The 11,158-nt window shown below is 39.8% G+C and overlaps 2 protein-coding genes across 5 annotated transcripts in view; both read left to right on the top strand.

Moving 5' to 3' along the window:
* The window catches only part of tarbp1 (TAR (HIV-1) RNA binding protein 1), a 28,492-nt gene extending 26,637 nt beyond the window's left edge, over positions 1–1,855 (top strand). For all 4 annotated transcript variants that reach the window (XM_067385518.1, XM_067385519.1, XM_067385520.1 and 1 more), the window contains exon 29: positions 1,390–1,855. In XM_067385518.1, the coding sequence (XP_067241619.1) occupies positions 1,390–1,561 (172 nt within the window). In that variant the 3' untranslated portion in view covers positions 1,562–1,855. The remainder of the gene's footprint in view (positions 1–1,389) is intronic.
* Positions 1,856–2,360: 505 nt separating this feature from the next.
* LOC137019891 (5-hydroxytryptamine receptor 1D) lies at positions 2,361–9,543 on the top strand. Its single transcript, XM_067385037.1, has 3 exons — positions 2,361–2,508; positions 3,508–3,668; positions 8,272–9,543. The coding sequence occupies exons 1-3, from the start codon at positions 2,361–2,363 to the stop codon at positions 9,541–9,543; spliced, it is 1,581 nt and encodes a 526-aa protein (XP_067241138.1).
* The last annotated feature ends 1,615 nt before the right edge of the window (positions 9,544–11,158 follow it).

Genomic DNA, 11,158 nt, shown 5'->3' on the forward strand with positions numbered 1-11,158 from the left:
TAATTTAAGTCAGATTTATTATTATTTAAAAGGTTTGTTTATTAGTTCAATCAGCACCTGTACATGTTTTATCTGACCTCATCAGCAGGCCTTTGTTTTTCACATTTTCTGCATTTTTACATAATACATTTAAATACCATGTAAATATTATTTTATTTATAAGGTCATATATGCCGGTGTTGGTGTACTCCTATATTTAAAGAATGTATTTAAAGACCATGTAATTTTATTTTATTTTTAATTTTTTTTTAGATTTTTATTTAAAGGTGCCGTAGAACGTCTTTTTAAAAGATTTGTAATATAAGGTGTCCCCTGAATGTGTCTGTAAAGTTTCAGTTCAAAATACCCAATAGATTTTTTTTTTATTCATTTTTTTAACTGCCTATTTCGGCGTAACTTTAACCACATTTAACAGTACATTAGCAACATGCTAACGAAACATTTAGAAAGACAATTTACAAATATCACTAAAAATATCATGTTATCATGGATCATGTCAGTTATTATTGCTCCATCTGCCATTTTTTCGCTATTGTCCTTGTTTGCTTGCTTACCTAGTCTGATGATTCAGCTGTGCACATCCAGACGTCCTGCCCTTGTCTAATGCTTGAACATGAGCTGGCATATGCAAATATTGGGGGCATACATATTAATGATCCCGACTGTTACGTAACAGTCGGTGTTATGTCGAGATTCACCTGTTCTTCAGAGGTCTTTTAAACAAATGAGATTTATATAAGAAGGAGGAAACAATGGAGTTTGAGACTCACTGTATGTCATTTCCATGTACTGAACTCTTGTTATTTAACTATGCCAATTCAATTTTTTAATTCTAGGGCACCTTTAAGGTATGCTAATCTATATGCTAAAACTTTTTAGTAAATATACACATTCAAATTTACAGTCTTTCTCTTTAAGGAAGATGAAGCAAAAATGCTGATGGCTGATCTTGTCTGGAGAGGCATATGTTAATTTTTAAATTTTATAATGATAAATAGCAAATAGCATAATATGTCCATGTGTCATCCAAAGGAAACACAGGAACCAAAAATTCACTTATGTAATTTCTTTAAGACATTAAACATAGTAAATGTTTAAACAGAGACTGCTGAGAAAGCAAATTAGTCAAAAATTATTGGTCAGATTAAACAAAATAAACATGCTAGGGGATGTATAGAACTGTGAACGAGGGATGGAAATCAGTTGAGCTTCCCATGGAGTTTTGCGGGAGCTGATTCTGTGTGGGTCTGCTTATTGGCTTAAAATTACCATTTTAAACTCATTATCTTGACTTGAACATTACATTAGAGACCTTAGCATTCCATTGTAAATTAATTTATAAATTCTGCCTGGTGCATGACTCTTAAGTGTCTATGTGTCTTTGAACAGTAATGAAAGGGAAGGCATTCCTGCAAACCTGCTGCAGCTGGTGGATGTGTGTGTGGAGATTCCTCAGCACGGTGTCACTCGCTCCCTCAACGTGCACGTGAGCGCCGCCCTGCTGGTGTGGGAATATACACGCCAGCATTTAGGACAAAACCCTGCAGCCCCTCTGTGCTGAATTTACGGAGCAGTCTTCTGTGTTTTAGCAGAAAAACATCTGTCAGGATTTGGAAGATGTTGCATTTTACACCATTTTGACAAGACCCCCTAAATTTGATTAGGATGATGGAAAACTGTTTCATTCATGTTAAATATGGCACACTACCATCTGTTGTTCCTTTTCCTTCTCTTTGAGTTGTTTTATTTTTCACTCTGTATTGACATTTAAATGTGATGTTTGATGAATTTGTGTTTTATCTTGTATTTTAAGATAAATATTTTAATATTGCTTTGAATTTAGGTTAAATAAACTTGTCACAAAATGACTAAGTTAATATTTAATTCATATTTACACAAATCATATTTGTTCCCACACATTTAACATTGAAAACGCAATGCAAAAAGTCTCAATTACATCCATAGCCATTGTAAACCTTTGAGAAACTAAGCATCTGTTTAAATCGACTATTCAAATGAGCCTCATATCAAGCGGTCTGTTTTCTCTTGCTGTGTAATTCACAAGTCAAGCGTTTGATTTTCCATGTTGTCATCGCTGTAGATAAACTGATGAAGGGACCCTGGAGATACTAAAACTGCACTGTCAGGTGCTCACAGGGCAAATGAAGAACCAGAGGGGAGTAAGAAGCAAACTGTCTGCTTTAAGTGTAGATGAGTTATTGTTTTGATGCAGTAATATATTCTTAAATAAGCTTTTTATATTATGGAAGATTTGTTTTTTAAAACACCGTAAATGGCCAGGTTGCTTGTGACGCACATGCGGTCAGGATATCAGACTTAAACAGACTGATTGTTTTTAAATGGAGTCCTCGGCTCACGAGTGGATTGATTCAGATGAGTCGGAGTTTCAGATGCGGACTGCACTGAGGAACTCAACGGTTCTGTCACCTCGGGTGCGTCTGGTGCTGGAGACTCTGATGGTGCTGATGAGTCTGGCTGCTGTGACGGGTGAGCTTTACACTACTCAACATGCTTTGTTAATGTGTGTGAATGTCAGATGTTGTGAACATGAGAAAGTTTTGCTTTTGATGTTACTACATACATATCTGTGGAATTATTATTATGGTATAAGATCAAATAATTTGTGTATTAGCTGTAACGTGGAAAAAGAATATTTTAAAAGAAAATGTTTTCTTGTGAATATTGTTTTAATTGGTATTTAAAAAAATTATAAGAAAATCAATAGCCCTAATTACATCATCCTGTAGGATATGACCGATTTGGTGGAAAACAACAGCTGAAACATAAGCAAGAATTAGCAATCAATTTGATACAATTTGTGTCATTATGTGGTTTGCCTCTCTAAAACATTCCACCCTGTTAGATAAAATTACAGAAATTAGTATGATAATTTCAGAATTTCAAAAGAGGATTGCAAAAAAATCCTTCTTAATCTTTTTTTGTTGTTGTTGTTTACCCAGTAAAATTCTAAACCTCTCAAAATTACTTGAAATAAATAACTGGGAGGGAAAAAAAAGAGATCAAGACTTTTTCAGAGATTAAAAATTAAGTCTTCCATGGCATTTTTTAGCTATACACTGCATAACAGGAATGACCCACTACATTATATAATAGTATATAGATGATTGGTTCATGTTCGTTCAAATGCTCATAATTCTCATGAAACTTCATATATGGTCTAATATCTGATCTAATATGTTTTATATAAATTGTTACTTAATGCCATAGCATTTAAAGGGGTGATGTCATGAAAAATAGAAATAAAATACATCAAAACAAACTTAAAACACTAAATCATTGCAGACATCTGTGCTTTTGTGACATTACATCCATCAATACATTAACACAAGCTATAAAAATATTAAATGAAAATTTGATATTAACATGATTTTTTCCCTGACTATTATATTTTATTATTTTATAATAGAACTTTTACAAAATTCAAATAAAATGTACTTAATCTGTGCTTTTGTTCTTTCTTACCAGGAAACATTCTGGTCATTGTGATTGTGGCAGCCACAAAAACCTTCCACACTGTGACCTCCGTCCTTATCATTAATCTGGCCATTAGCGATTTCCTAGTGGGAATAGGCGTCATGCCATTTGTGGCGGTTTCCATTATGAACAACGGATGGGTCAACTACAATGTTAGTACATAATGCTTTACATCCAACATTTATAACTTAAAGGTGAAGTGTGTGATGTCGAACCAGAGCGACACCAAACGGAATCAGAAAAGTAATGACTGTTTCCAAACAAGTTTCCACCAACTGCCATTGGTCAACCAAACCAATAGTCCCATCCCCAAACTCAAGCCATTGGTTGAATAAGGTCCATTAAAGGTGCTCTAAGTGATGTCACGCGTTTTTAGGCCAAAACATTTTTTGTCACATACAGCAAACATCTCCTCACTATCCGCTAGCTGCCTGTCCCCTGAACACACTGTAAAAAAATGCGGTCTCTGTAGTCGCCACGAGCTCCAAAAACGGCAATAAAAACAAACTGGTGCAGCCTGGACCACTTAACATAATAAACATGCTCCAGCCAATAACCGACAAGAATGATTTTAAATGCGCGTTCATGACTGTTTCAGGAAGCACGGAGGGGAGGGGGAGGAGGAGTAGGAGGGAGGGTCTAGCTAGCCTCTGTTTTGTTTGACGTCAACAGGAAGTTACTCCACCCAGGATCGAGCACCTTAGAGCACCTTTAATGCTTAAGGCCTTCTTAACAAAAACAATAACTCTATTAGTATCTACACCAGTGGACAATAGCATTATTTTTATAATATGTGCGTGCCACAGTTTTTAAATTCTTGAAGCTCTTTAAAGTCTGGTGGATTCTGATTGGCTGTCAATTTTTTTATCATTTATCAGCTGTAAAAATCTTAATGAAAGTGAATCCAATTATACCATTCCTCTGTTATAGTTGTGGTGTGGACTTCACTATTTTCTCAGAGCTGAAGCCTGTTCACCCCGATAATTGGTACTATAATGATAACGTCTCGTTTACATATGTAACCTTGCCTGTAGCCATTGCTATGGAACACCTTCGGTGTGACAAGTGTCTGAAGCCCTTATACCATCACGCCATTTTATTGTGCGGTGGTGCTTAGCACCACCCTGAGAAATACATCACGTAGCTCATATCAGCGTGCTATGTGTGATTTCATCAGATTTCTATGAAGGAATCACTATTAAAAGGTATGGGAAAGGCCGGGAATGCAGTGTCTTGTTCCTTATACAGGAAACCAAAGTTACATACGTAACCGAGACGTTCCCTTACATAGGTTCACTCAACGCTGTGTAGCCGTCGCTATGGGAGCGATATACCATAACGCCTTACCGTACCTGAGGATAGCTGGAAGACAGAGGAAAGAGTCCGTCAAGCAGATAAAACCTGGGAGCCAGAAGCCATCCTCACATCTAGATCATAGAACTTGATAATAGGGCTGGCGGATATATCGTATGTGATTGTCACGCGCATTTAGTCAGTAAAGCCGGTTCCCTGATTACCACTAAATCTAAGATCTGCGATATGAACGCGATATTGTGTGGCTTATCAGTGAACTACGGCTCTGTCTATTAAATGCCGCTCCATTTGAAAGCAGGTGATGGCGATTTAGCGGTAATCAGGGAACCGGCTTTACTGACAAAATGCGCGTGACAATCACATGCGATATATCGCCCAGCCCTACTTGATAAAGGAGAGGACCATCCTGCCACAACACAAATATCTTCCAATGAAGAGCCCTTAAAGAGATCCTGAGAAGAAGCCATTCCTCTGGTGGAACAAGCATGCACGCCTAGAGGCAAAGCCATGCTACGCACCTCATTAGTCGCAGAGATAGCCTCAGTCAAATAATGAGACATCCTCTGTTTGGTGACAGCAGTTCCTTTGTTTTTAACCACCAAAATACACAAACAATTGGTCAGATCTACACCACTGGACTGTGTGGTAGATCTTCATGACATAGATCTTCAATGCCCTCACCGGGCAAAGGCCAGTTAGTCATACAATCCCAGAGTCATCACTGACGTGCCCACATCATGCAAGAATCCAAGTCCACGTCTAGAAAAGTTGTTTGCTGACTTGGCAGCAACACAGCCTTATGAAGGTTTACGCGTAATCCCAGACTCCTCAATGATCGAGTATGAATCTCAATGAGCTACTGCTGAACCCTGTGATTGAGCTAATATCAGCCAATCGTCCAGGTAATTCAAAATTCTGGCACCCTGGAACCTTGATGCACATCCATACACAGTCTGAATGAAAGAACTCAGTATTGTCAAGCTTTGTTTCAAAAGCCTGAGGAACCTGTGTCTCTTCCTGTGACAATCTGGATGTGGAAGTACGTATCCTTTGATGGTCACAAACCAATCTTCGGTTCAGAATGAGACAAGATGGACTTCAACGTCAGCATCTTGACTTTGCTTACTCCGAGTGCAAGATTTAAGTGACGTAAGTCCACATTGGATGCAAAGCAAGGCATTACTTAGAAGTGACAGCATTTCTTCCAAAACGGGTGGTCACTATAGATGGTGGATGGTATAACCATACAACAGACTGATCCTCCTGCATGAGGCCCCGAGACACCCGAGTGGCAGGAAAAATCTCTGAAATAAGAAACCGTCAGATCATTCGATCGCCAACTGCAGAAGTGGGAGCTTGGATGCCGACATAGATCCTGCGCGCACAGACTTAGGGCTATCTTCTCGGACTCCGAAAGCTAAGGCATGGAGAGCAGTCAATAAATAGATAAATGCAGTCAGTCATGTGAAGTGAGTATTGGTAGCATAAGTGCCACATCGATCACATGAAGTGAGGCTGACCAAGGTGTGCACTAAAATAGCTTGCCATAAGAAAAGTTTCTCTTACATGTGAACTCATTCACACAGTTGTTCAGCTCAATGCAATTCGAGTTGGCTGACAAGAATAGAGTAATTAGTCATGCAAATAGTTCCTCGATAAATATGTGCTGCAGCAATCCTCAGAGCCAACTCATAGAAAACAGCCAGTTGCATGAGCGAGTGCTGGGTAGCATAAGCGCCAAAACGATTGCACAAAAGGAGGCTGATGACAGTGAAATAGCTGTCCCATTGCCCAAATTGCCGCTATCAGGCATGAGAAAATAGAGAGAGAGAGAGGTTTGCCATCTCTATTTTCTCATACTTGATAGCAGCAATTTGGTCAATGGGACAGTCTGCTCACTCTGCAGCCTGAAGCCACTATGGCATATTGTTAAAACAGCTTGCCATAGGAAATTACTCTTAATACGTGAACTCATCCACTCATTTGTTCCAGCTCAAAGCAGCAGCGGAGATGAAAGAAGTAGTAATTAGTCAGGCAGATTAATGCTTGGTAGCATGAAGTGACAAAACCATAGTGCACAACAAAATGTCTGCTGCAGAACTCCTTTGGAGTCTGCGCCTATAAGAAGTCACACAAAACAAGAGTTGGAAGCTAAGCGCCAAATCAAATACATGTAGTTGCATTAATGCCTCTCTCGCTGTTTAATACATACGAGAAACACTTTCAGTGGAGTGAAAGAGCAAAAGGGCAATATCCGTAAGCTCGCCCCTTAAACCCTACAGCGCATGTCGCCACATCCAATAACTCGTAACATGATGGAGAATATACAAAATGCCTACAAGCTCCTCAGAGGTAGAGGGCGCTGTAGAGTACACATCATCTGGTCTGCAGCTGAAAGAATCGATTTACGAGCTTCCGGAGCAGGAATCAGATTTGATTACGCCACCGGACTCACAAAGCAGTCCTCTGTAAAACGCATGTGATTGCTCATTCTCCATACACTCGGGCTCATCGCCATCACCCCAAGCGTCCATCTTGTGCGGCGCCTCTGCAACTCCAGAACTGGAGCAGCAGGGGTTGAATGAACATCTTTCATTCCTCAGAAAGAAAGTGAGCCTAGAGCGCAACACTTACAAACATGGGTTATTACAGAGACAATAAGGTTATACACTTTCGGAAACTCATCATGTCCTCTTGAGAGGAGTAATATACTGCTCTAAAATAGTTGACTTAGAACACGAGAATCTCTTTTCGACGTGCAATAGAAGATTCGCTTCCTCCAGAAAATTAAATCATGCATAGCACGCTGATATGAGCTACGTGACATATTTCTCGGGGCGGACCTAAGTGCTACCGGCCAATAAAATGGCTCGATGGTATAAGGGCTTCAGACATTCGTCACACCAAAGATGTTCCAATAGCAAAAGCTATGCAGCTTTGAGTAAAAAAAAAGAAAAGGGAACCTATGAAAGGGAACTATATTAGCATCCATACCAGTTGATGATAATGTTCTGTTTATTATAAGTTTGTGCTGCAGTTTTGTCATCTGTTGCTTTAAATGCTCAAGCTCTTTAAAGTCAGATGGATTTTGATTGGCTGACAATGTTTTTCTTTCATCAGATGGGAAAAAAAATAATTCTGAAAATGATTCTAATGGTATTATTCCTCTGTGTTGTTTTCGTTATAATTCTATTCTTTTAGTATTAGAACGATTATTATAATTAGCTATAGTTGTCCTTGTAGTTATCCTTGGTGTGAATGGGCCTCTTTAGGCTGATTGACATTTTAAAGCAAACATAGCAATGGTTTGCATAAAACCACTGTTTATTTTAATATTGAGTGAACATGCATCACTTTTAAGTTGATTGAAGTTACGAAATAACTTTTTGAGCACTTTAACAGATGTTTTTGCTCATTTTAAACTTTCTCTTGATCTTCCAGGATCTATGTCTGTATGTCGGCTACACATCCTCAGTCTACTGCACCGCTTCAGTTCTAACACTGGCCGCTATTGCCCTGGACCGTTACTTCTCCATTGTGGACTGCCTGCGGTACGATTCCCGCTGCACGATATGGAGAACAGTTTCGGTGGTGCTATGGATTTGGCTGCAAGCTATGTTGACCAACTGTCCTCCTCTCCTAGGCTGGAGCAACATTAGTTTTGTGGCTCCCATGTACAGCTGTGCTGTGAACTGGGCCAACAGCCCAAGTTACACAGTCATTATGGCCTTCATATCTTTTCTTCTACCGGCTATAGTCATCCTGTTCTGCTATGTGAAGATTGTCCGTGTGGCACGATACCACGCTAGGAGGATCCACAGTTTGGAAGAACATCTCCAGCGTAACAGAACCACATCTGTCTTGAATCTACAACACTCGTTCATGGACACCTACACACCATCCAGTCTGATTTACTATGTGAGTGGGAGGTTTGTGACAGATCAGTTGGATTTTCCTGATGAAGTTGTTCCAGATGCACCATCTGAGATATCTTCCAAGCCATCTGATGGACGTCTGCACTCTTTTATGGCTCAAATCCATAGCAGTAGCCCTCAATATCCCAGTCAACCTCAGCATCATGGAGTCCTGAGGTTGTTCTTGGTCATCGCTGCTTTTTTCTTGTGCTGGACACCCTATATTAGTGTAGCTCTGGTGCAGGCCACTGAAACCGCCCTGTCCCGGCCCAGGAGCCTCGTTCCCCCATCTGCTGTCACTTTCTCTTATTGGCTGGTGCTGTTTAATTCAGATATCAACCCGTTTCTGTATGCGCTCCTCAGCAAGCGCTTCCAAGGGGCCTTCCAGAGTTTGAGATGGAAGATCCAGGCCAGGTTGGGAAGCATTTTGGAGAGAGTAGGAGCTGAGAGGTCTACAGGTGGAGGTGGAGGCGAGAGTGACCCCAATAACAGATTGACACACAGTTCCACGGCGCACTTCAGAAACAACGTGGAGTCGACATACTCTTCTGTTTTCACTCTCAGCTCTCAGTTTCCCAACAGCCTCAAGGAGCAACTGAATAATGTTCTTCCTGTGGCCACTTGTTCTCGTCCTGTTTGTCATAAATGTGGTAGACAGGGATCGAGGACGGTGGACCTCTTGCAGGTCCCCTCCAGACAACGTGAGCGGAACAGACTCCCTTATTCTGCTGCTACTGAAAGGAAACAAGCCACATTCTTTTATGGACAGATCACAGTAAGAGTGGAACATATTTGCTGAGTCTATCAGCTAGAGTCCTGCATAATGGAAACAAAACTGAATGTTATTTGGATTTTGTTGGTTGTGGATTATTTTAATTGAATGTTATAGGTTCAATAAAATTGAAGTTCTATTAGGCATAAATAATTTAAATAATAATGTTGCCATAATAAGGTTGTAAAGAAAATGTTTTTGTTTTGTTTTTGTTTTTTTGCCAAAAGTATTGGGACACCCTTCCAAATCAGGTGTTCCAATCACTTCCATGCAGGCATGCAGACTCCTCCTACAAACATTTGTGAAAGAATGGGTCGCTCTCAGGAGCTCAGTGAATTCAAGCATGGTACCATGATAGGTTGCCACCTGTGCAATAAGTCCATTCGTGAAATTTCCTCACTACTAAATATTCCACAGTTAACTGTTGGTGGTATCATAACAAAGTGGAAGCAATTGGGAACAACAGCAACTCAGCCAGGAAGTGGTAGGCCACGTAAAATCACAGAGCGGGGTCAGCGCATGCTGAGGCACACAGTGCGCAGAAGTTGCCAACTTTCTGCAGAGTCAATAGCTACAGACCTCCAAACTTTGTGTGGCCTTCAGATTAGCTCAAGAACAGTGTGTAGAGAGCTTCATGGAATGGGTTTCCAATTTCATGCTCCCAACTTTGTGGGAACAGTTTGGGGATAGCCCCTTCCTGTTCCAACATGACTGTGCACCAGTGCACAAAGCAAGGTCCATAAAGACATGGATGAGCGAGTTTGGTGTTGAGGAACTTGACTGGTCTGCACAGAGTCCTGACCTCAACTCGATAGAACACCTTTGGGATAAGTTAGAGTGGAGATTGTGAGCCAGGCCTTCTCGTCCAACCTCACAAATGCACTTCTAGAAGAATGGTCAAAAATGATCATAAACGCACTCCTAAACCTCGTGGAAAGCCTTCCCAGAAGAGGTGGGCTAACTCCATATTAAACCCTACGGATTTAGAATTGGATGTCTTTAAAGTTCATGTGCATGTAAAGGCAGACATTCCAAAACTTTTTACAATATAGTGTATATATACACACTGTGTTATATTGATCATGTTATATAAATTTAAATAAAAAGTTTTTAGAAATGATTATTTTTACTTATGATTATAGCACAGGCCAGTGTTTCAGAAGGTTTTGAACAGAAAAGGGGAGGGTCATATATTTGTTAAAGCACTTGCATGAATTATTCAGTAAAAAACTTATTTTAGCTTTTAACTTGTCTAAATCTTCCTTTTTTTTAAGGTGGGCCTCCTTTGTATGTGGATGAACTTGAGGTCATGCATTGCCAACATGATTTCTGTAGATTGTGGCTTGTCATGTGAAAGTTACTGAGTTGACCTGTTATGTGATCGTGAGTGAATAAATTTAATACAATTTTTAAACAAACAAGGTCAGAAACAATTTAGTTATATTAGTCTCACACCAGCTGTCTTCAAGTATACTTCTGAAACCATGTATTTCAATGTTTACTGGTCTGTGTTTTTCCATTATAGTGGCTTTATACTAACTGCATTTTTAATTTGTACTGCCAATCATGTTGACAGATCTGCCAGTTATGTTGAAGTTTTCAGAGCTGTCAATAATGTTTAAAGCTTTTTATTTCCCTCTCC

The sequence above is a fragment of the Chanodichthys erythropterus genome, chromosome 5 (assembly GCF_024489055.1).
Source record: "Chanodichthys erythropterus isolate Z2021 chromosome 5, ASM2448905v1, whole genome shotgun sequence".
NCBI lineage: Eukaryota > Metazoa > Chordata > Actinopteri > Cypriniformes > Xenocyprididae > Chanodichthys > Chanodichthys erythropterus.

Coding starts and splice junctions, on each gene's coding strand:
- LOC137019891 (XM_067385037.1), top strand. CDS start 2,361: ATGGAGTCCTCGGCTCACGAGTGGATTGATTCAGATGAGTCGGAGTTT. Junction 2,509..3,507: donor GAGTCTGGCTGCTGTGACGG/GTGAGCTTTACA, acceptor CTTTCTTACCAG/GAAACATTCTGGTCATTGTG. Junction 3,669..8,271: donor ACGGATGGGTCAACTACAAT/GTTAGTACATAA, acceptor TTGATCTTCCAG/GATCTATGTCTGTATGTCGG.